Source organism: Copadichromis virginalis, linkage group LG6 (assembly GCF_057382275.1).
Source record: "Copadichromis virginalis isolate Kocher_CV1m ecotype Utaka linkage group LG6, C_Virginalis_male_GT1.1, whole genome shotgun sequence".
NCBI classification, from domain to species: domain Eukaryota; kingdom Metazoa; phylum Chordata; class Actinopteri; order Cichliformes; family Cichlidae; genus Copadichromis; species Copadichromis virginalis.
The window spans coordinates 33,171,890-33,191,905 of NC_140623.1; the positions used below are offsets into that span (position 1 = coordinate 33,171,890).

The 20,016-nt window shown below is 38.7% G+C and overlaps 2 protein-coding genes across 2 annotated transcripts in view; both read right to left on the reverse strand.

Moving 5' to 3' along the window:
* Positions 1 to 874: 874 nt before the first annotated feature.
* Positions 875 to 8,300, reverse strand: LOC146708199 (histone chaperone asf1b-B-like). Its single transcript, XM_085459972.1, has 4 exons — positions 7,955 to 8,300; positions 6,323 to 6,438; positions 2,728 to 2,904; positions 875 to 2,126 (listed from the first exon to the last, which is right to left on the reverse strand). The coding sequence occupies exons 1-4, from the start codon at positions 8,061 to 8,063 to the stop codon at positions 1,929 to 1,931; spliced, it is 600 nt and encodes a 199-aa protein (XP_085316098.1). The 5' UTR covers positions 8,064 to 8,300; the 3' UTR covers positions 875 to 1,928.
* Positions 8,301 to 8,950: 650 nt separating this feature from the next.
* Positions 8,951 to 20,016, reverse strand: part of LOC146708200 (complement C3-like) — a 30,005-nt gene continuing 18,939 nt past the window's right edge. Inside the window, exons 22-43 of the mRNA XM_085459967.1 lie at positions 19,734 to 19,952; positions 18,267 to 18,330; positions 18,043 to 18,132; positions 16,740 to 16,943; positions 16,459 to 16,534; positions 16,192 to 16,351; positions 15,910 to 16,005; positions 15,509 to 15,659; positions 13,340 to 13,425; positions 13,025 to 13,102; positions 12,770 to 12,925; positions 12,619 to 12,681; positions 12,444 to 12,525; positions 12,230 to 12,278; positions 11,718 to 11,808; positions 11,525 to 11,611; positions 11,316 to 11,430; positions 11,082 to 11,171; positions 10,467 to 10,559; positions 10,298 to 10,381; positions 9,728 to 9,872; positions 8,951 to 9,642 (exon numbers count right to left, since the gene is read on the reverse strand). Of these exons, the coding sequence (XP_085316093.1) occupies positions 9,501 to 9,642; positions 9,728 to 9,872; positions 10,298 to 10,381; positions 10,467 to 10,559; positions 11,082 to 11,171; positions 11,316 to 11,430; positions 11,525 to 11,611; positions 11,718 to 11,808; positions 12,230 to 12,278; positions 12,444 to 12,525; positions 12,619 to 12,681; positions 12,770 to 12,925; positions 13,025 to 13,102; positions 13,340 to 13,425; positions 15,509 to 15,659; positions 15,910 to 16,005; positions 16,192 to 16,351; positions 16,459 to 16,534; positions 16,740 to 16,943; positions 18,043 to 18,132; positions 18,267 to 18,330; positions 19,734 to 19,952 (2,421 nt within the window). The 3' untranslated portion in view covers positions 8,951 to 9,500. The remainder of the gene's footprint in view (positions 9,643 to 9,727; positions 9,873 to 10,297; positions 10,382 to 10,466; positions 10,560 to 11,081; positions 11,172 to 11,315; positions 11,431 to 11,524; positions 11,612 to 11,717; positions 11,809 to 12,229; positions 12,279 to 12,443; positions 12,526 to 12,618; positions 12,682 to 12,769; positions 12,926 to 13,024; positions 13,103 to 13,339; positions 13,426 to 15,508; positions 15,660 to 15,909; positions 16,006 to 16,191; positions 16,352 to 16,458; positions 16,535 to 16,739; positions 16,944 to 18,042; positions 18,133 to 18,266; positions 18,331 to 19,733; positions 19,953 to 20,016) is intronic.

Sequence of the window (20,016 nt, forward strand, 5' to 3'; positions counted from 1 at the left end):
AGTGAGAAATAATATTAGGAAACAAGACGGTCTTTCTAAACACTCAGAGAGATACCGTCTCTCTGAATATTTTACAGTCACCGAAACCCTCCAACAGCCTCCTTCAACACAGCACATCCACCCCAGCACCTAGAACACCTGCAGGCTTAGCCTAGCATATGACCGAGAGTCCTTTTATGAACGGGACCTTCAAAAGGCTCGGTTTCACATGGATTTGCATCTGAATATCTAATTTCAATAACAATTTCACCTTGTGCTGGTAATTAAAAAAAAAAAACAAAAAAAACTTATGGTATGAAAAAAAACAAACATCCATTCTATGAATACGAGATCTCTCAGCTGTTGCAGGGTTTGACACCATCATTTGGGCTCACAGGACACCACCATGGTTATGTAAAACGGACTCAAAAACCAAATCACTAATTCTGCTAATACTTGGTTGTAACTTACATATCACAGTCCCCCCACACCGTACAGAGTGCTGTTAAAGGACAATTGAAGCTGCATATGGGTTTTACTGCTAAATATGAATATATGAAAAGAAAAACTGGTCAACTGTGCAGACATGTGAGAAGTAGACAGATGGATGGATGGGGGAGTTGGTCCCTTCAACTAAGATAAAATGTGCAAGAGAGCACAGACAGGCCCCCCTTCCTTTTGTGCAGCAGTTGCCTAGCAACATGAGGCTGGAGTGAAAATGGTGGTGCTGCATTTTATGAATGAAATCGGAAAACAGAAAGGAGCCAGAGATGGGAGGGCGAGGAGCGAGCCAACGTGCTGAGTCTCTCTACTGTTGCAGTGCTTCCTTCCACACAAGTCAAGGTGGAAAGCAGCCGTATGGAACATGTTCTGATTAACAGGAAACACAACAAGGTCAACAAAAAAAAAAACTTTATTAACCCCATCACTGTTGTTACAAATACTGAAGCTGAGAATATATAGTAAGTACAAAATGAAAACCTGCCTTCTTGTTTTGAAGACAAAATAAGAACAAGGAAAACATTATTTACAGTAAGCCTAAATCATCCACACACACACACACACACACACACACACACACACACACACACACACACACACACACACACACACACACACACACACACACACACACACACACACACACACACACACACACACACACAAAATGCAATTTGGCATCCATCATTACCTACATGTTTTGCTCATATAGGCGTTTTATGTAACAGTAGGTGAACTGTTGCCTATTCACAGAAGCAGGTTTACCGAGTGATCTAGATAACCCTGGGGCAAAACATGTTAATGCGAATAAAGCCACTTGATGCCACAATATCATAAACATGGCCCATAATTCAAACCCAATTCCCTCCCCCCAGTAGGTGTCACAAGAGACAAATCTTACAAAGAATGAAGTGCTCTACTACAAGCAGCTAGGTGCTATATCCTTCCCATCGCATAGCACTAGTTGATCTGTGCAGAAAAGGACAAAATGAACAGCATGGGTATCAGAATCTCGAGTTTTTCCCACACGTTTCAGGTCTGTTGAAGTGACCTGGCCCAGCACTGATGATCTGCACTTCTTTCAGCCAGGCATAAAATATAATCTTATACAGAAATACAATAAATTAAGGCAAATCTGACTGTGCACACCTGTGTGTGTGTGTGTGTGTGTGTGTGTGTGTGTGTGTGTGTGTGTGTGTGTGTGTGTGTGTGTGTGTTGAAAGAAGTGCGTAAAGAGGAGGAACCAGAGGTGGTAACCATGCCAGACCAATCCCATTTTTGAGTGCTTCATAAAAAGATGATGTCTATGCTGTGGTGTCCTGTGCTTTCTGTTAAAGTCCACATGTTATACAGAAACATCCATGGCCTCCTTGTATAAATGTGTGTTTGCAATGTGGGTGTGTATAGATAAGAAGGGCTCCTTATCCATTGCATTAATCTGATGCCTCTTACATGCAGTCCATGGAGTTATCTGGCATCACTCCTAGATGTGGCATCTTTCCTGGTATACAGGATGGAGGGAGCATGCCACTGATGTTGGGGGACGGGTCAACATTCTCACTGTCTTCCATCTTGTCTGCCAAGCCCTCCCAGTTGATATGAAAACGGGTGACACGAGGATTTGAGGCCAAAATATTCCTCTGGAGCTGCAATGATGATAACTTGTTAGAAATAGGGGTGGACTGCTAATGTTTTTACATGAGGACATAATTAGATTACTAATTAGGAGCCCAAAAGTTAGTTATGACAGCCATCCTTAGGAGTGCACATTTCCCCTCAGAACTTGGGATAGCTTTGAATTAAATACAATGAATAGTTGGTTTTATGTTGGATTTGTAGAAGGAAAAGACCAGTGTAAAGAGAATGAAGCACAAGATAATAATTTTAATGCTAATGTTAAAGTAGATACTGGTACAAGAAAGCATAAAATTCCACCTGAACTAATGCATTCTTTTAAAACAATGCAAGACCAAATAAAACAAAAACACAGTGCTAAACAATCTCCAGATAATTCTACACACACATACACGTACATAATGCTACAGTTATCTGTAATTGTACATTTCTGGGCACAAGAGGGCAGCAGAGAGACATTTATAGTACCTTTCCACAAATATGGCCCATATTCTACACTTAATATCACCCAATGCTGATGTAATCTGGTCACATTACAGTAAATGCAGACAGCTGGAAACAGCTTTCCTCAGTATTATTCATGATGGTCATTTGTGTACTTGTGTATGTTACCTGAGAGTAATCTGGTTTGAGAGGTGGGTTTTCTCGCAGTTCAGGGTCCGTGTATTCATTGTTGACATAGTAACCGATGCGGATGAACTCCTGTCCACGGTAGGTGCAGGTTATAAGGACTACGGTCACTCCTACAGCATCGCTTTCTGGAATCAGCCCTGTGTTAGGAGCGTCAGCCTGATAGGGTAAATGAGCACAGAGAAGAAATCAGATGAAATCGAATTATGCTATAAATGAAACAGTAACTGGTTAACCAAACCAGGGATATCAAATACATATATGATATTGTGCAAAAGGAGTATGTGAAAAATCCCGTTTATAACAATTTTCAAGACATGGAACACTCAGAGCTTTATAGAGGTTAAAAAGACAAAATTGATACAAATGAACTGAGAAAAAACACAAACATAACCCAAATGCCTGTCTGAACAGATGCATTTTAAGCTGCTGTTTAAAGGATGTCACTGAGTGGGAAGTGCAAAGAATGAGTGGGAAGCTGTTCCAAAGTTTTGGAGCTAAGGTTTGGAAGCCACAGTCCCCTCTTAGTTTTCAAAAGGATATACAGTGGGGCAAAAAAGTATTTAGTCAGCCACCGATTGTGCAAGTTCCCCCACCTAAAATGATGACAGAGGTCAGTAATTTTCACCAGAGGTACACTTCAACTGTGAGAGACAGAATGTGAAAAAAAAAAAAAAATCCATGAATTCACATGGTAGGATTTGTAAAGAATTTATTCGTAAATCAGGGTGGAAAATAAGTATTTGGTCAATAACAAAAATACAACTCAATACTTTGTAACATAACCTTTGTTGGCAATAACAGAGGTCAAACGTTTACTATAGGTCTTTACCAGGTTTGCACACACAGTAGCTGGTATTTTGGCCCATTCCTCCATGCAGATCTTCTCGAGAGCAGTGATGTTTTGGGGCTGTCGCCGAGCAACACGGACTTTCAACTCCCGCCACAGATTTTCTATGGGGTTGAGGTCTGGAGACTGGCTAGGCCACTCCAGAACTTTCAAATGCTTCTTACGGAGCCACTCCTTTGTTGCCCGGGCGGTGTGTTTTGGATCATTGTCATGTTGGAAGACCCAGCCTCGTTTCATCTTCAAAGTTCTCACTGATGGAAGGAGGTTTTGGCTCAAAATCTCACGATACATGGCCCCATTCATTCTGTCCTTAACACGGATCAGTCGTCCTGTCCCCTTGGCAGAAAAACAGCCCCATAGCATGATGTTTCCACCCCCATGCTTCACAGTAGGTATGGTGTTCTTGGGATGCAACTCAGTATTCTTCGTCCTCCAAACACGACGAGTTGAGTTTATACCAAAAAGTTCTACTTTGGTTTCATCTGACCACATGACATTCTCCCAATCCTCTGCTGTATCATCCATGTGCTCTCTGGCAAACTTCAGACGGGCCTGGACATGCACTGGCTTCAGCAGCGGAACACGTCTGGCACTGCGGGATTTGATTCCCTGCCGTTGTAGTGTGTTACTGATGGTGACCTTTGTTACTTTGGTCCCAGCTCTCTGCAGGTCATTCACCAGGTCCCCCCGTGTGGTTCTGGGATCTTTGCTCACCGTTCTCATGATCATTTTGACCCCACGGGATGAGATCTTGCGTGGAGCCCCAGATCGAGGGAGATTATCAGTGGTCTTGTATGTCTTCCATTTTCTGATGATTGCTCCCACAGTTGATTTTTTCACACCAAGCTGCTTGCCTATTGTAGATTCACTCTTCCCAGTCTGGTGCAGGTCTACAATACTTTTCCTGGTGTCCTTCGAAAGCTCTTTGGTCTTGGCCATGGCGGCGTTTGGAGTCTGACTGTTTGAGGCTGTGGACAGGTGTCTTTTATACAGATGATGAGTTCAAACAGGTGCCATTCATACAGGTAACGAGTGGGGGACAGAAAAGCTTCTTACAGAAGACGTTACAGGTCTGTGAGAGCCAGAGATTTTCCTTGTTTGAGGTGACCAAATACTTATTTACCACCCTGATTTACGAATAAATTCTTTACAAATCCTACCATGTGAATTCATGGATTTTTTTTTCACATTCTGTCTCTCACAGTTGAAGTGTACCTCTGGTGCAAATTACTGACTTCTGTCATCATTTTAAGTGGGGGAACTTGCACAATCGGTGGCTGACTAAATACTTTTTTGCCCCACTGTATGAAATCACAAGAAGGCCTCTGAGGACCTACGAACCCAGCCTAGAGAATAGGGGTGGAGCACTTTGATAATGTAGATGAAAAACCAAAATTTTAAACTACTCTAAACCTGACAGAAAGCCAGTGCAAAAATGTTAAAAGTGGACTGATGTATGAAGACTTTTGAGAGTCAGTTAAGAGTCTCACAGGAGCATTTTGGACAGACTGAAGGGAATTAATAGATGCTTCAGTCAGAACAGAAAACTCCATTCAATAACCTAAGCAAGAGGAGAAGGAGGCTTGGACAAGAACCTCCAATTCACTTCTTGAGAAAACAAGCTGAGGTGCTTGTCCATGCCTTCTTGTCCTCTTAAAAGCAGTCATACATCAGATGAAAAATCTGACGGTACTTTTCTGCACTTAAAGTTCACACCACTTTCTGAAATTTCTCACCATTAGGTGCCTTTTTTCTTTTACACTTGAATGGTTCATAGGTCATTGTTAAGTGACTGTAAGAAAAAAAAAATCCTTTGAAAATATCCAGGTACAAGGACTACATTGAAAATTTGTGAGGAAAAAAGTAGTCAATGTCCAAAGAAATACTGAAAGGTCAGAAGACTTTGGAAAACTATTGTTCAAGACCACAAAAATGATAAGTCTTGACTCCTTGATAGCAAAATATAATAAGAAATTAGGCTTGACTTAGTATAGGCTTGCACTGTACTGTATAACTCATTGAGAAGTTGAGTGCAGAGAGACTTTGTTGACAATTAGCATCACAAAGTTCAAGCTTAGTCAGAAAAGGGGATACGATGCTGCCTCACATGGAGAAGCTCATCTGTCTTGGGATCTTGTTTAGAGACAAGGGTAAAGTGGAGCAGGAGAATGACAGATCTATATGATCTATTGCGTTCAATTGACATTTCTACCTTCACCTTTTTTTCTTTTTTTTTTGCATATACTATTATATATTGTACATATATTTATTAGTTTCAGATTTAGCCATTTTTATATTTTGCCTGTTTATGTTATTGTATTTTGCACAACTCCTTGTGAAGCTCGCACACAAGAATTTCACTCGCATGTGCTGTACCAATGTACCTGCACATGTGATGTGACAATAAAAAGTGATTTGATTTGACCTACGGACAAAAATACAAGGTAGAGACTGACAGAAGTAGACCACAAATACTAGCGGAGACAATCCTCCACTACATCTCTGCATCAGGTGTGGTAGCAACATGTACTGATCCCAGTGAGAACCCAGCCATGATGTCTCTTGGCCGGTCTGGGAACCTCTCAGTTTCCTCTCAGAAAAGCTGGGAAAAAGATGCTGGGACAGTGCGATCTGGTATGTCTGCTTTGAATACTACTCAACAGGGTTTGTTTTAAATAAAACTGGATGTTAAGTATTACATGATAAAAGCTCACTGAGAGGACTCACCTGAAACACAAACATGTGTCTGCCAGCTGGTACAGGGCCCACTAAAACAGAGTCCAAAACCTGGTCGTACTCCTCGCTCTCAGCTGAACCCACATAAATGATCTTCCATTCCAGGTCTGCCAGTACACAGAGGACAAATAGGGAGGTTTGTTTTTAAATTATTATTATGATCACCATCATCATTATTACTACTACTACTACTACAAGGTAGGCTTAATTTTACTTTTTTAAATGAATAATTATAGTTAAACATGCACAAACTACTTTTTTTCCTTTCACACACACACACACTCTCACACACACACACACACACACACACACACACACACACACACACACACACACACACCTGTAAAACAGGGTATTGTGAATGATACCTTCACCAGAAGGGTCACTTTATCCAATTTACATAGAAAATGTTTCATGGTTGTCCCTTTTTGTTATAGTTCACCCTGTATTAATTAGTATTAGTAATGCAAATAAAATTTACCTGTAGCACTGGCCAGATATAACCGAAACGGCATCAGTCTCCATAAAAACCTCAAGTTTCCACAATTTATTGATTTGAATATAAGGGAGAAAAACGATGTTTAATGGTGCAAATGTTGTTTTGGGATATTAATAACTGGATTTGGTAATGAAAGAAAAAACAAAAAACAAAACAAGATTTGTGACTCAGTCCAACTAGCACCACAATACGAAAGAGACAAAAAGCAATTCAGTTTGTTTGAGGTGCTGACAAAATTTGAAACTCTACTTGCTCCTAATGTGTATTTGGTAATATTATTTGGGCTCACTTTTAAATGAACGGCAGAAAACAGGAGACTAAACTTGGAAGTTGTAGCATGATGCTATTGGTAGGCTTGATTTTAAGACAGTTCAGTACATTCTATATTTAATATCTGCTTATCCATTAATTTTAAAATCAAATAAATGTTAAGGGTGCTGTGTCGAGAACTAGTAAAAAATGGGCCAAGATAGAATACGTACAAATAAATTCAGACTGAAGCTTATACTTAAATTTTGTTGACAGGAAAATAGTTTTTTTTTTTTTTTTTTTTTTTTTTTTTTTAAATCGGAAAGGTAATGAAACTTAAGTTTCGGTATTATAGATACCAAATGTTCACAGCAAAGCAGCAAATAATATAATGCCACTTAGGGCTCACAAGTCCATTGTGCTATAATTAGTAGAAGAAAATGCGGGCTACTTTTATATCCTTAAAGAAAAATATATTTCCCCGCTATCCCGTCGCGCGGTTCGCGGCAAATTACGAGCTTGTTTATTGCTACAGTAACATGTGACCGACCAATCAGCTTCTTGAGAAATACTTACGAGGAAGGTCCTTTAACCAATAGCGGTGGGCAGGAGGCGGGGCGCTCTGCACAAACGCGCCAGCGCCAATTTTCAACAACTTTACAAATGAAATATAACTTTACAGCCCAAACGACAGCTAATACTGAATAACCATCGAGCAAAATAACGTGCTTATCGTTCACTTATGATGCAACAAATACATCCAGCGGTGAAATTAACACTTAAAGCAGACTGCGCCCACACGACGCTGCTATTCTACAGCTAACATATAACAAAAGAGTAATTCAACTAAAATGACACGCTAGCTAAATACCCACCTTCCGGCAAGTCCTCCATGCATTCAAACGTTATTTCGAACTGAAACGGGTTTCCAAACGGGCTGGGGTTATCCAACACAGCAACATTTAACACTTGTACCTTGGCCATATCTTCAGACGCACCTTAACCTGAGAAACTCTTACGCCTTTTTTTCTCTTGAACCAGATTTAGTGAGTCACTTCGCACTTTACTATCGCCGAGCTCACACGCTGTCAAAGTTGCCTGGCTTCAAAGACGCAAGTTACAGTTAGCCTCTTTTATTCTCCAAGTACACCAACAGAAGGAGCCGCTGCTTGGCTGAAGGAAGTACGTCACTTTCGTCTTCTTCGACGTCTTTATTTTACATTGTCCATAGAAGGGTGGTGCTGCCCTCCAATGGTAATTTGTTGTATTGCAGCTAGATTAAACTAAATACATAAATATCCTCGAGAAATATCAAGAAAAATATTTTAAAAATAGTGTGTATATATGCATATAGTAGAGAAATGCCAAGAGCTGACATATAAATGCCTTTCTGTTGTTTACTTGTTCAAAAGAAACAAAAAAATAATTACAATGCCACAGTTATTTAGACCTGTATATGTCTCTTCACTGACTGATCAAGTTTTCTACACAGAGGAAAAGTTTCAGACCATGAAATAAATACTTTATTGCAAAGAAATCCAAGGCGCCTCCAAAAATTACCTTTACTTCGTTTTTGTTCTAACTTTCATTTGACTTGTGTGAGAAAACCAGTAGCTGCATTGGGAGTATTTCTACAGAGCATTAATCAGTGCTGAAAACCAGTGCGTTACAGCGTGATTCTCAACATTTTCCACTGTGACTATGTTAGCTTATCAAACACAATTGCAGCCACTAAGATCAAATATGACGGCAATCTGTTCTCGCACAGTTCACAGTGCATACATTGCCATTGTAACCTAAGTTTTGAGGAAGGAAAAAAAGCTCGATATAAAATAATTTTTTTTTAAAAGGACAAGTAGTGCAGATATAACTCAGGTTATATAATTTTATTTGTTGTTACATGGGTAAACATGCTGACATTTTATTTTTGTTATTATTAACTATCTATTAACCACCTTCGTACACATGATGTTACATGATGTTTTACAAACGATTCTTACATGTTTGTCCAAATATAGGTACCATTTACACTGTATTTTTTCAAAATGTAATGTAAATGTGGAGTAACTGATTATTTTTCTGTATACTACTTGAAAAATTCACCTATTATCTCCTTGCAGTCGACCAGTTCTATTCTTGCCTGTCTTCCTCTTCCTGTCTCTGTCTCAGTCCATCAGGGGACATTTGGGATGTGGTGGAAGAATGCACGTTTAAGACACTTCCTCACTGGCCTCACTACAGACCTGGAAGTCTGTCTTTAATATACAGTTTATGATTTTTTTCTTTATTTTCTCCTTCGGAAAGCTAGTCTAATTCTCTGTGTTGCTAAGGCAGGTTTTTGTTTGCCTTTTTTTAAGAAGTGTCTTACTCAACCTTTAAAAAATATTTATAGATTATTATTTTTTATTCTCTTCAGTTTCACTAATTTCGACATCCTCGGATCATGTATTCATTGACCATCTCGTTAATGGCTAAACAGGTAGAATTATGTTCCTCAGTTGTACATTCTGTTACTGTAGGCCAGTACTCAATCCAGGTTCTCTCACCAAGGACATACTGATACCTAATTTGAAAGTGAAAAACAGAAAAAAATCTTACAAATCTATGAATACTCCCAATATCACAAGAAGAAAAAAACAACAACTTACGATTGACTCTTTTCATCTTTGAAAATATCTCCAGATGTTCCCATCATAAGGAAGGTTTTGCCCACTCCCAGATCTAAAGCCATTCTGCAGTGTGGATAACCTAGGAACGTGCGCTGTCTACCCTGAGCACCCACATCATAACTTCCTGTAATCAATACATAGAAGAACAAATGCAAATAACACATAAAGGAATTTTTTACATTTTCTTTGTATTATTTGTAGCTCTAATCATCACTTCTGAAAGATTGCAAACTACCTGAAAACAAACAAACACATAAGTAGGCAGTTTGGGAAGAATTATTGGTCAGAGCCCAGAAAATGAATCTAAATCATACTTAATTGTGATTCCTTTAAAATTCACATATTAAGAAGAAGCTCAGCTATGAAAAATTAGGTGGCATTTTAATTCTGAGAAATTCTCAGCCAAATATTTGAAAATAATGATGGCTGAAAATGTCTTAAATTCAGACAAAGAAGATATCTGGTATCACCATAGGGGATCAGATAGGGAAACAATACAAATCGCAAACACTTTTGGTTCTGTCACAGGTTTAAATAAAATCAACCTACCTTCTTTGATGACTTCCAGCACCTGCACTGTGTAAATGTCTGTGGACAAACCATCTTTAAACTGTTCCACGCTCACTTTGTATGCTGAGGACAGACAGTTTGTAGACTGTTAGCTCACCTGCTCTGTTCCTTAGAGTATTTATTCCATATTTATTAAAAACAAACTTACCAAAATCTATTTTGCTCCTCACTGTAGTCTCACAAATCTTATCTTTGCGTTCATCATTGTTGATTTTTCCCTTCTTCTGCATACTACAATTCTCTGGAAATATACAACAGGCACAAAGGGATAAAGGAACTAAATGAGATTATGTGGAATTTTGTGGACTGGTGATGGCTGCATGGATCTAAGCCACATTTTAAATATGTTAGAGCTGTGTTTGTGTTATCTGCATTTGACTGACAGATGAGCTCCTATTAAACAATAGAATCATACATCTCATGGGTCAAATACATTACCAAAAACTAACTAGCAACTGCAATATACACCCAGCAGCCGAGTCATTACATCTTGGTAGTATCAGGTTGCCTCCGCAACTCGTCACAAAACATATTCAAAGAGTTGCTGGAAACATTCCTCAAAGATTTTGGCCACATTGATGCGATTGAATCACACGGGTGTATTTGTCACGGAGTGTCTAAAGTACTTTTATAGTAAAAAAAAAGAAAAAAAACTTCCAAGTATTGTGTACAATCTACCTGTTCTAACCTTTGTATACCAAAAATGTTTAATAAAGAATTTCAGAGGTTAAAAAAAATGTATGTAGCGTCATCTCCTGCTTACCTTCAGCACATATGCATTCATCATTTCTACAGAGGCGCAGCAGCTCTCCAGTTTTCCTTTCTGGATGATAGAATCTCACACATTTTGTGTCTGCATTGACAAATAAAGATGTTTTTGCACCATTGTAGTACATTTAAAAATGTAATATTGCACCCAACCACATGAAGTGAAATCTACTGGAAGCAAAGATGAATCCTTTACGCTCAAAAAACGATTCAAAGATGCCAAACTCACGATCACTTTGTAGCTGGTCGCTGAATTCGTAGACATATACAGAAGCTGGTTGTAAGATGCCCACTCTCAGTTTCTGATGGACCCTAAAGGCAATCTCCAGCTCCGTGTAAGGAACCTAGAGGAGAGAAGTTATGAAAAGGAATTAAAAAATGATGTGAGCACAGGTCAAAAGAGAAAAAGTAGAGAGAGGGGGAACACTGATCGCTTACTTTGTTCAGGTAAATGGTGAGCAATCTTCTCTCTGACTCAGTGCTCAGCCTGTATTTTGAAATAGTGCGGGCATGCCCTTTGGCTTGCTACAATGAAACACACACATCCACGGTTCAAAATTTAAAGATGCCTCCTTAATTAGAAATACTGAATTCTGAACAATTTGAGCCCATTTGTGTTTATTTTTCTTACTAAATCCAGATCTTTTGTGCTAACAGTGAAGCCAGTTAGCAAGCCTATATCCAAGACTGGTGTGGTTGCATTACGCTCCTTGTTCTTATAGCTGTAAACAGAACAGGGAGAATAAGTAATCAAAGAATGAAAAGGCAAGAACAATTTCTTTATCAGCAGTAAAAGACACAAAAGTTACAAATCTGTATAGCTCTAAACAAGAGCTGTGAGAGAAATGTTTTAAATAAAATTGTTAGTGCTGTCAGCGCTAATCTTGTTAAAATGACGTTAACGGCATAACCGCATCAACAGGGCAAATCTCCATTAGCGGGTTAGTGCAGATCGCCCCGTGCGCGGTCGCAACAGGTGTTTTTCTGCCTGGTGACTTAATTTCACAAATTTTCCAAGTGTGAGCTCAAGGTTGTTCATTTGTTGGTGGGAATAATATATAATATTGTTAAAACCTTTAACGGAAATCAAATCATTTGAAAAGTTCAATGAAATATACATATATTTATTTTTTGTCTACTTACAAAACCTTAATTTTTAGGTTGTAGATGTTTTCATCATCACCCAGCGACTCTGCAGAGGCAAAGCAATGGAAGACTTTAAATCTGATTTACAGTATTTATTTTTAAAAAGCTCGGAAAAAATCAAATTAAAATGAGAAAATTACCTCACATAGATAGTCAAAAAATGTGTACAGTTATCTTAAGATGGATAAACCGACAGAGGGCAGCAAATTACCTGGAAGGAGCTGCACTGACAGGTTAAATTTCTGACAGTTGTCTTCTTTTTCTTTCGGCAGTTCATAATACAGCGACGTTATCTGTGATACAGACAACAGGAGCTTACAGCAAATTCAAACACAAGGAAACAAATAAACAACAAATAAACAACCAAAACATTGCATTTTACTTACCGTCAGTGTTGCTTCTCCTGGTCCTGTGGCTGACACTTTCACGTCTTGGTTTATGACGTTGATCTGTTAAGGATGCAGAAATCAACACATAGCAAGCAGAAGGAACAGAGATGCTGTGTATTTACTTATGTGAAAAAGAACACTTTCTCACTTTAGATGTTCTTGTAGCAAAGTGGTTTTCCCAGTTAAAGTTGTATTTATCAGGCTTTGACCTCCCCGGCAACAAGATGTCCACATTCAGATCGTAATCTGGCTCTTTTTCACTGGTCCAGTACTCTGCTATTGCCTGGTACACTGTCATTGTGGCCTGGGGAGAAAAATGATCAGTGATCAATAATTTGTGGCCAGAGCAAGATTAACTTCATCAGTGGATCAGTACATGAGGATATTAAGATGTCTTCTTTACCTGAGCTGACCCATAGCCTCCATTCTCTCTGATCTGTTTGTTGAACCATCGGACAATTGGTCTTGCTTCATCAAAGGCCTTTAATGGAAGAAAAGGGTTGAAATACAGTGTATTTGTCTTATTTTAGTTAAATATAGAAAATCTTATCAAAGCTGTTATATAATAAGCACGATTTCCACAGACCTCTGCATATCCTCCTACACTACATCTATTATCTTCTCTGTGGTCTTCCTCATTTCCTCCTGCCTGGCAGCTCAATCTTCTATTACATGTACACTTTAGCTACATGTACTGCTCTGTGACACAGATACTTACCTTGGCCCTAACAAGAGCCAATAGAGCGTAAGCCGTGGCCTCCACTGTGAAAACTCGTCCTGCAGGTGAAGGCCAATAGGACGAATCTAAGCAAAACACAGAGACAGTTTTGCATCAAGTAATGTGGTGCTCTGTCTAATCTTTAATTTAAATAATTTTTATAATAAACTTGATAATAGGTGGGTAAGGTTATATAAATATATACACAAATTCATACACAAGAAAAATGCATTCCATTTTTTCAAAAAGAAAGCTGCTATTTGATAGGTGCTGGCTGGGTGGAGGATTGAAGAAAAAAGGAGGAGTGAAATGCAGAAATGCAATGCTTGTTGTTACTTCAGTAATAGTTACCAGATACAACTCAGTAGATAATTGTTGGTCCTATGGAAAGAGAAGGAACCCAAAGAAGATTGCTAGGAATAAATGCACACTGGATAAGCAGAAGAAGATGGATGGATGGATGGAGGGAAAAACACAGAGGCGCAAACATCAGTGTCTTACTTTCTTTTTCTTACGATGTGGCAGGTGAACGTGCATATAAAGATGGAATCACAAACACTCATGTCATATATTTTAGAATCACGCTTAAAGAAATATACCCCCCAAAAAAGGTTACACATTCATCCAGCAGGATGTTGATCCAAAATGTTCGAGTCACTCATTTAGTAAAACCTCCTACACTACATAAATGATCCAAACTAAACTTCTCCACTTACCGTGGCTGCTAAAAAATAGATTAAAAAAATGTCATGGAGAACAAAAATCTGTTAATAGCTGTCGCCAAAACTGTCACAGAGACTGGTTGGGTCCACACTCAAATGTTGTCAAGCTGCTCTACAAGCTAACCGACAGAAAGCAATAAAACCAATCTCTGATCTTTAGTAAAGTCATTATTGGGTGTCAGAATACGCATCTATTTGTACTGATTTTGAGTTGTATATAACTTCAAAACTAACAAACTCATTTGTGTGGAACTTTCTGCTTGTCAGAATCAGAATCAGAAACTTTATTGTCATTGTCATGAGAACAACGAAATTAAGAATGGTCCCCGATCATTGCATCATCCCTAGCAATATCAAAATATAAATAAAACAATAAAATTCAATAAATAAAATAGATAGAATACTTAAAATACTAACAATTGTGCTTTCCAGTTGACAGATGTGTATTAAAAAAAATCATTTTCTTTCACATTTTTTCTCCTTCATTTATGTCAAACAAAGCTGTATGTAACGTTTCTCGCGGTTAGTATCATGGTTGCTAGGCAACCTGAACAGCGCGACGAAGGCTAGACCGTCCCATTTCACAAGCCTCTCACTTCCGCACTTCTCGTACTTATAGTACGCACAGTGCGCGTACTTCAAGCGTGCAGACCCTGAATTGGGACACAGCCATCGTGAACGCTTCCTGGCCATCCAGCGAAACTCTTGGGAAGACAACGTGAACATTTTATTTGTACTGTATAATCTGCAGATTCTGACAGAAATCTGCAACTATCCTTTGAAGCACCGCTCCTCTAAAACAGCAATAAGGATAATTATTAGGTTATCTACATTATTATGTAAATAACAAAATAACTTAAAGCAAAAATTGGGAAACATAAAGTCCGAAGTCTTTACATTAAGGGCCATCAGTCAAACAATACTGTTTGCTCTGGGTCTAAACAGAGCGCGTTGTGTGTGACGTCTTCTTTTGCGCATGCGGGCCGCTTTGAGCGTTCACACTAGAGCACGTTTGCTGTCGCATTTTAGTTGTAGTGTGAACAAGCAGACAAAAAAATCGGATTTGATCAAAAAATCGGAATTGAGCATTAAGACCTGCAGTGTGAACGTAGCCATAATGTCAAAATACATTTTTAGGCCACTTTATCTTGCGTTTATAGAAAGCTAGGATATGCACTGAACTACAGAACAATTCCTGGAATGCTAAATAGCACGCATATATTTATAGCATTTTTGAGCTTTTCTTTCTTGCAGGTAACTACACAACCACACTGATGCTTTACATGAATCTCTAATAAGCTAACATGTACGTGAATGTTAGACATGAGAGTCAATCCGTTTGACCCAAGTTTTTGTGATGCGGTTGTTGATGTAGTTTTGCACAAGCTATTTATTATTCCACTTTAGTACTACTATCTTTATATTTTGGATTGTTGTGTTACAGCACCTGGGGAAGAAAACTTAAAGAAGATCTCTCGGTTTAGTTTGTTTTCATTGGCCATGGCGTATGATGTTATGGCAACAGCATAAGGGTTGACTAAGCTTGGCAGACGCCTCTCCAGGTAGCCCACTGCTTTGTCTATGCTCGCTTGCAGATTCTGGATAGAAAGAAACAATGAAGGAAAGAAAAGTAGAAGAAATGTAAGATCACGTCGACGGGTAAGATTTAAGTTGCAGCTGCACAGATGTTTAAAGATCTGCAATATGGGAACAAAATGTACAGACTGCCAGTCTTTCGATAGATCAGTAAACACACTATCCTTCATTTTTTATATTTGACTACTGGGTTTCACATTCTGTGCGTAAAAGTTTTAAAAAAAGAGAGATAACGAACAAAAAGGCACTCACATGAACAGTTGGAGCACATATTGTGTGTGACTCTTGCATAGAAATGACGCAGAAAGCTGTAAAGGAGGCATCTGAGTCTGTGTCAAGCACATCACCCTGTACACGCAAATACACACAAGCATGTCAAAACTACTGATATATATACTACTTCTTAATATATTTAATAATAAAAGTTTGCTGATTCATCCAAAATGACATTTGGTATACTATTCTGCAGGTTTGTATTTTATGCAGGCTTTTGTTAAAATGAAGAGTTAATGTTAATGAAATCAGTGCACGCACAAGAATCTCTTTGAGGGACACACTTCCAACTTCCATAAACATGCCGTTAAGTTGCTGTGTGTTCACGATCAGAAACCTGACAGCGTTACAGATCACTTCACTTTGCACTGCTATCAGATTGTTGGCCAGGGCGAACACCTTGACAACATATGCTGTCAACCTAGTAGAAGAAAGAAGGTGTATATGTAAAATCAACAAATAGTCATAATCCGAGTGAGAAAATATGCAAACATTTACATATTAAAAACCAACAACTGTAGGCCTCACCAGGTGCTGCTGGGTTCATCCTGAGTCCTAGCAAAAGATCCATCTTTTTTACTGTATTCAAGTTGGTTGTGGTATCCTAAACAAACCAAAGAAAGTAAACTCAAGTTATTCACTATTGTTCAAACTCTGTATTAAAGTTACTGAAAACCTATTTGAATAGTATTTTTAAATTAGGTGGTTTTGTATTGCTTGTTACTGCCAAGTGTGACCTTTGGTTTTTACACACAGGGCTTTAAAAAAGAAATCTCTCATACCTGTGCTAACAGTTTGTGTTAACTTACCAGTTGTGATGTGCTGGAGGGCCTGATGACGCTGGTCAATGTTCGCAACCTCCCAGAGATCGGCTCTGTCTAAATATGTGACTGCGATAACTGGTAGGGTCATGTGAATCATGTTCTCCTCTCCACATCCTGAAGGCTGATAGATCAGACCACCCATTGACTCCCCACTAATTGTGTTCTTGAGCACGTTTCTCTGTTGTTTCCCTGAAATTAATACACAACCAGTCTCATCATTTGCCACTGAGAACAAGGTGGAACACAGGGGCGTAATTTCCAGGGGGGTAAGGGGGGTTATGACCCCTCCAATAATCAGACCCAACCAATATAACCCCTACAATAAAATTATGAATTAGAATAGAATAATCCTTTAATTGTCCCACAAGGGGAAATTTGGTTGTATCAGCAGCAAAGAAAAGCACATATACAAAAAGAACAGGACACAGAACAGAAAACAAAATTATTATTATTTTTTTTTACATATTTACATCAAAGACAATAGTTACCAGAGCAGAGTACAGTACAGCTGTTGAAATTAGCGTACAGATAGTGTGCAAACAGAGCAGGATACTGAAAGATGTTTAAATAGTTAAGAATATTTAGAATAATTAGAAAAGTGCAGATTGTGTATTGTACCTGTGCATTAAAAAGTAGACATGTAACTTCCAATAAGTTCGTGTATATATAAGCTGAGAAAAGTAATGTGCAGTTATAACAGTACAAGTTGTTACAGCACTGATGTAAACATCTGTGTTTCTTGGGAGCAGTTCTGCATAAATAGGCTGTTGATTTTATTTACTCATTTACTCAGTTAATACCAGCAAAATAGTTGTACATTTAATCATCTGGGAATTTACCCAGATTTATTTATTTATTTAGACAGAGATCTTGACCCCCCCAATGTTCAGCACAAAGTTACACCAATGGTGGAACACGTAGCTCTTACCAAATAAATACAGTAATCCCATATGCATTTTACATATAATTTTAATAATATGAATGATTTTAATTAATTAATATGCTTGAAATGTTTGGGTTTTTTTTGGCAGATATGATGTAAGCATTTGAAGGCTGATCATTAGTGTGATCATCACTGACGATATGTCACTGCATGTTGAATATTGCTAGTGCTTTTCCCAAGCAGACAAGACTGTGCTGAAAGTCTGCAGAAACTATTACTGTGAGTAATCTGACATGACACTGGAACTGCCATGTGAATGAAATTTAGTCCTGTTGGCACCACTGCCTCTTATCTCTCCAGTAATACCGAGGTGACACTGCAGGCACTCTGATGTGTATATCTTACCTGTTAGTGAGATTTGTGTGCTGGTAGGTGAGTTGGGAACAAAATCTATCACAGGAATCTTGCTATTGAGGATTTCCACTTGTCTGCCATCTATAAAGTTGAAAAAGTTTCATTAATACTTACAAAAAATAACCAGAGATGATAGCTGTTCATTATCAGGCTATAAGCAAATGAATAAGTTACTATCTTTTCTTTAACTGGAGCTACTTAACATTGATACTCACCTGTACCTCTTTGTTTAGGGTCCAAAGTTAGAGTATGAGTAGATTTGATCAATATGCCTTCAGGCTGAAAAAACAAGCAACTTTTTAACTTGCTGTACAACAAATTTAGATGAGAATTGTTTGTCCTAGGTGGATTTGATTATAAGAAGTATCTCAGTTTAGTTCAGCCAGATCCACTAATAAAAAGAACAACTTTAAGTCAGCAGTAATTTATATTTCCTACACTTGCAAGCACACATCGAGGAAGGATGGTATGGGAAGAGCAGCGAGTGTGCCAACCTGGCTCGAAAAGCCATGGCAAAAAGGATGGATACTGTGTTTTGGCAGTCTAACAAAGTAATATAAACTCAAACAAGCAAACAAAAAATGAAATCTTAAACCTCCCCAGAAAACTACTATATGCTGAGGGAGAGTTGAGTGTAAAACGTGTGGATTGTCGCATCAGACACAGGACACTTGCTTGGTCTCTTGTGTTCTGGGGGCCTCTGGATGTCTGGAGTTTTGATCTCCTCCATATCTGCTTCATACCCTGGAGGACGGGGCTGTGGCCCCCCCACACTCCCTAGCAGATCGTTACATGGAGAAACCTTTGGAATGCAAGCATGCTGATCCACACAGGTATGCACACAGGTGTACACACGGGTATTCACAGACGCGGACTACAGCTTTCTTGGCTGCTGCCTCAAAGCACATTGTGCGCTGTCTATCTTGCGTGCTGCACAATATCGTTTATTATTTAGTATCTACTGATATCTACTGCTAGCTAGTTTATTGTGATGGTGCCGTTTTTTTTATTATGTTGCTCTTTGTTGTTTGCTTTCTCTTCTGTTTTTTTTCTCCATACAGATGACCCAGGTGTTTTTTTTTCTTTCTTCCCCCCCCTTCTCACCGTCTCTTCTCCCCTTTGGTTTTCTTTCTCTCCCTCTCTTTCTTTCATTCTTTCTCCCTGTCCTATCCCCCAGTCATGTCTGTCCCGTTTGTAGCAACTGAAAATAAAATAAATTCATAATTATAATAAAGGTCAATCAAATGGACCAATATGGCAAGGCCATGATGATCCACTTGGTAAAATAAATCCGCTTGGCGTCTTTCTTGGCCTTAAGACAACAATTCTGATGGCTTAAGATCCAAACGGGACACAAAAAAAAAAAAAAAAAAAAAAAAAAAAGACAGGATAAAAAGGAGGATGGAGGTAGGTTCCAATGCATTTTTTAGATTAACCGAAGGTTTGGCAGGCTTCAGGGACTAAAAGGGGCACTCTATATGTGACCCTTAGAATGATCATAGGTGATAGCTCAACTGGAATGTGTGCTGAGCTTGACTTTGGTGCCTGCCTGTACCAATGCTATGCTTGATTTCTAAATGTATTTAATTGTACCCTGCATATCTGGCTGCATTCAATGACTTCATGTGTTTCTTAAAGGTAGGGAGCTATGTGAGTTGGTAGAATATGTCTTTCTTTCTTACCACTACTTGTAGCATTTTCACAATTCCATCACTGATACCCAATTCTGAGTCTTTGACAGCTGCTTTGATCTCAATGCGGTGCTGTCCCTCTTTTGTAGGAATGATGGTGAATGGTACAGATCGTATACTTTTGGCCCCGACTTTAATCTCCTGACGAAATTGCCCACGTTTAGATGCTGCACTGCACACATGTTCCGCCTCAGTCAGATCAATGCGCACCTTGAAAATAAGTTCATTCAAGGATTTCAAACACTTTTTGTCATAATCTACAGAATATAAAAAA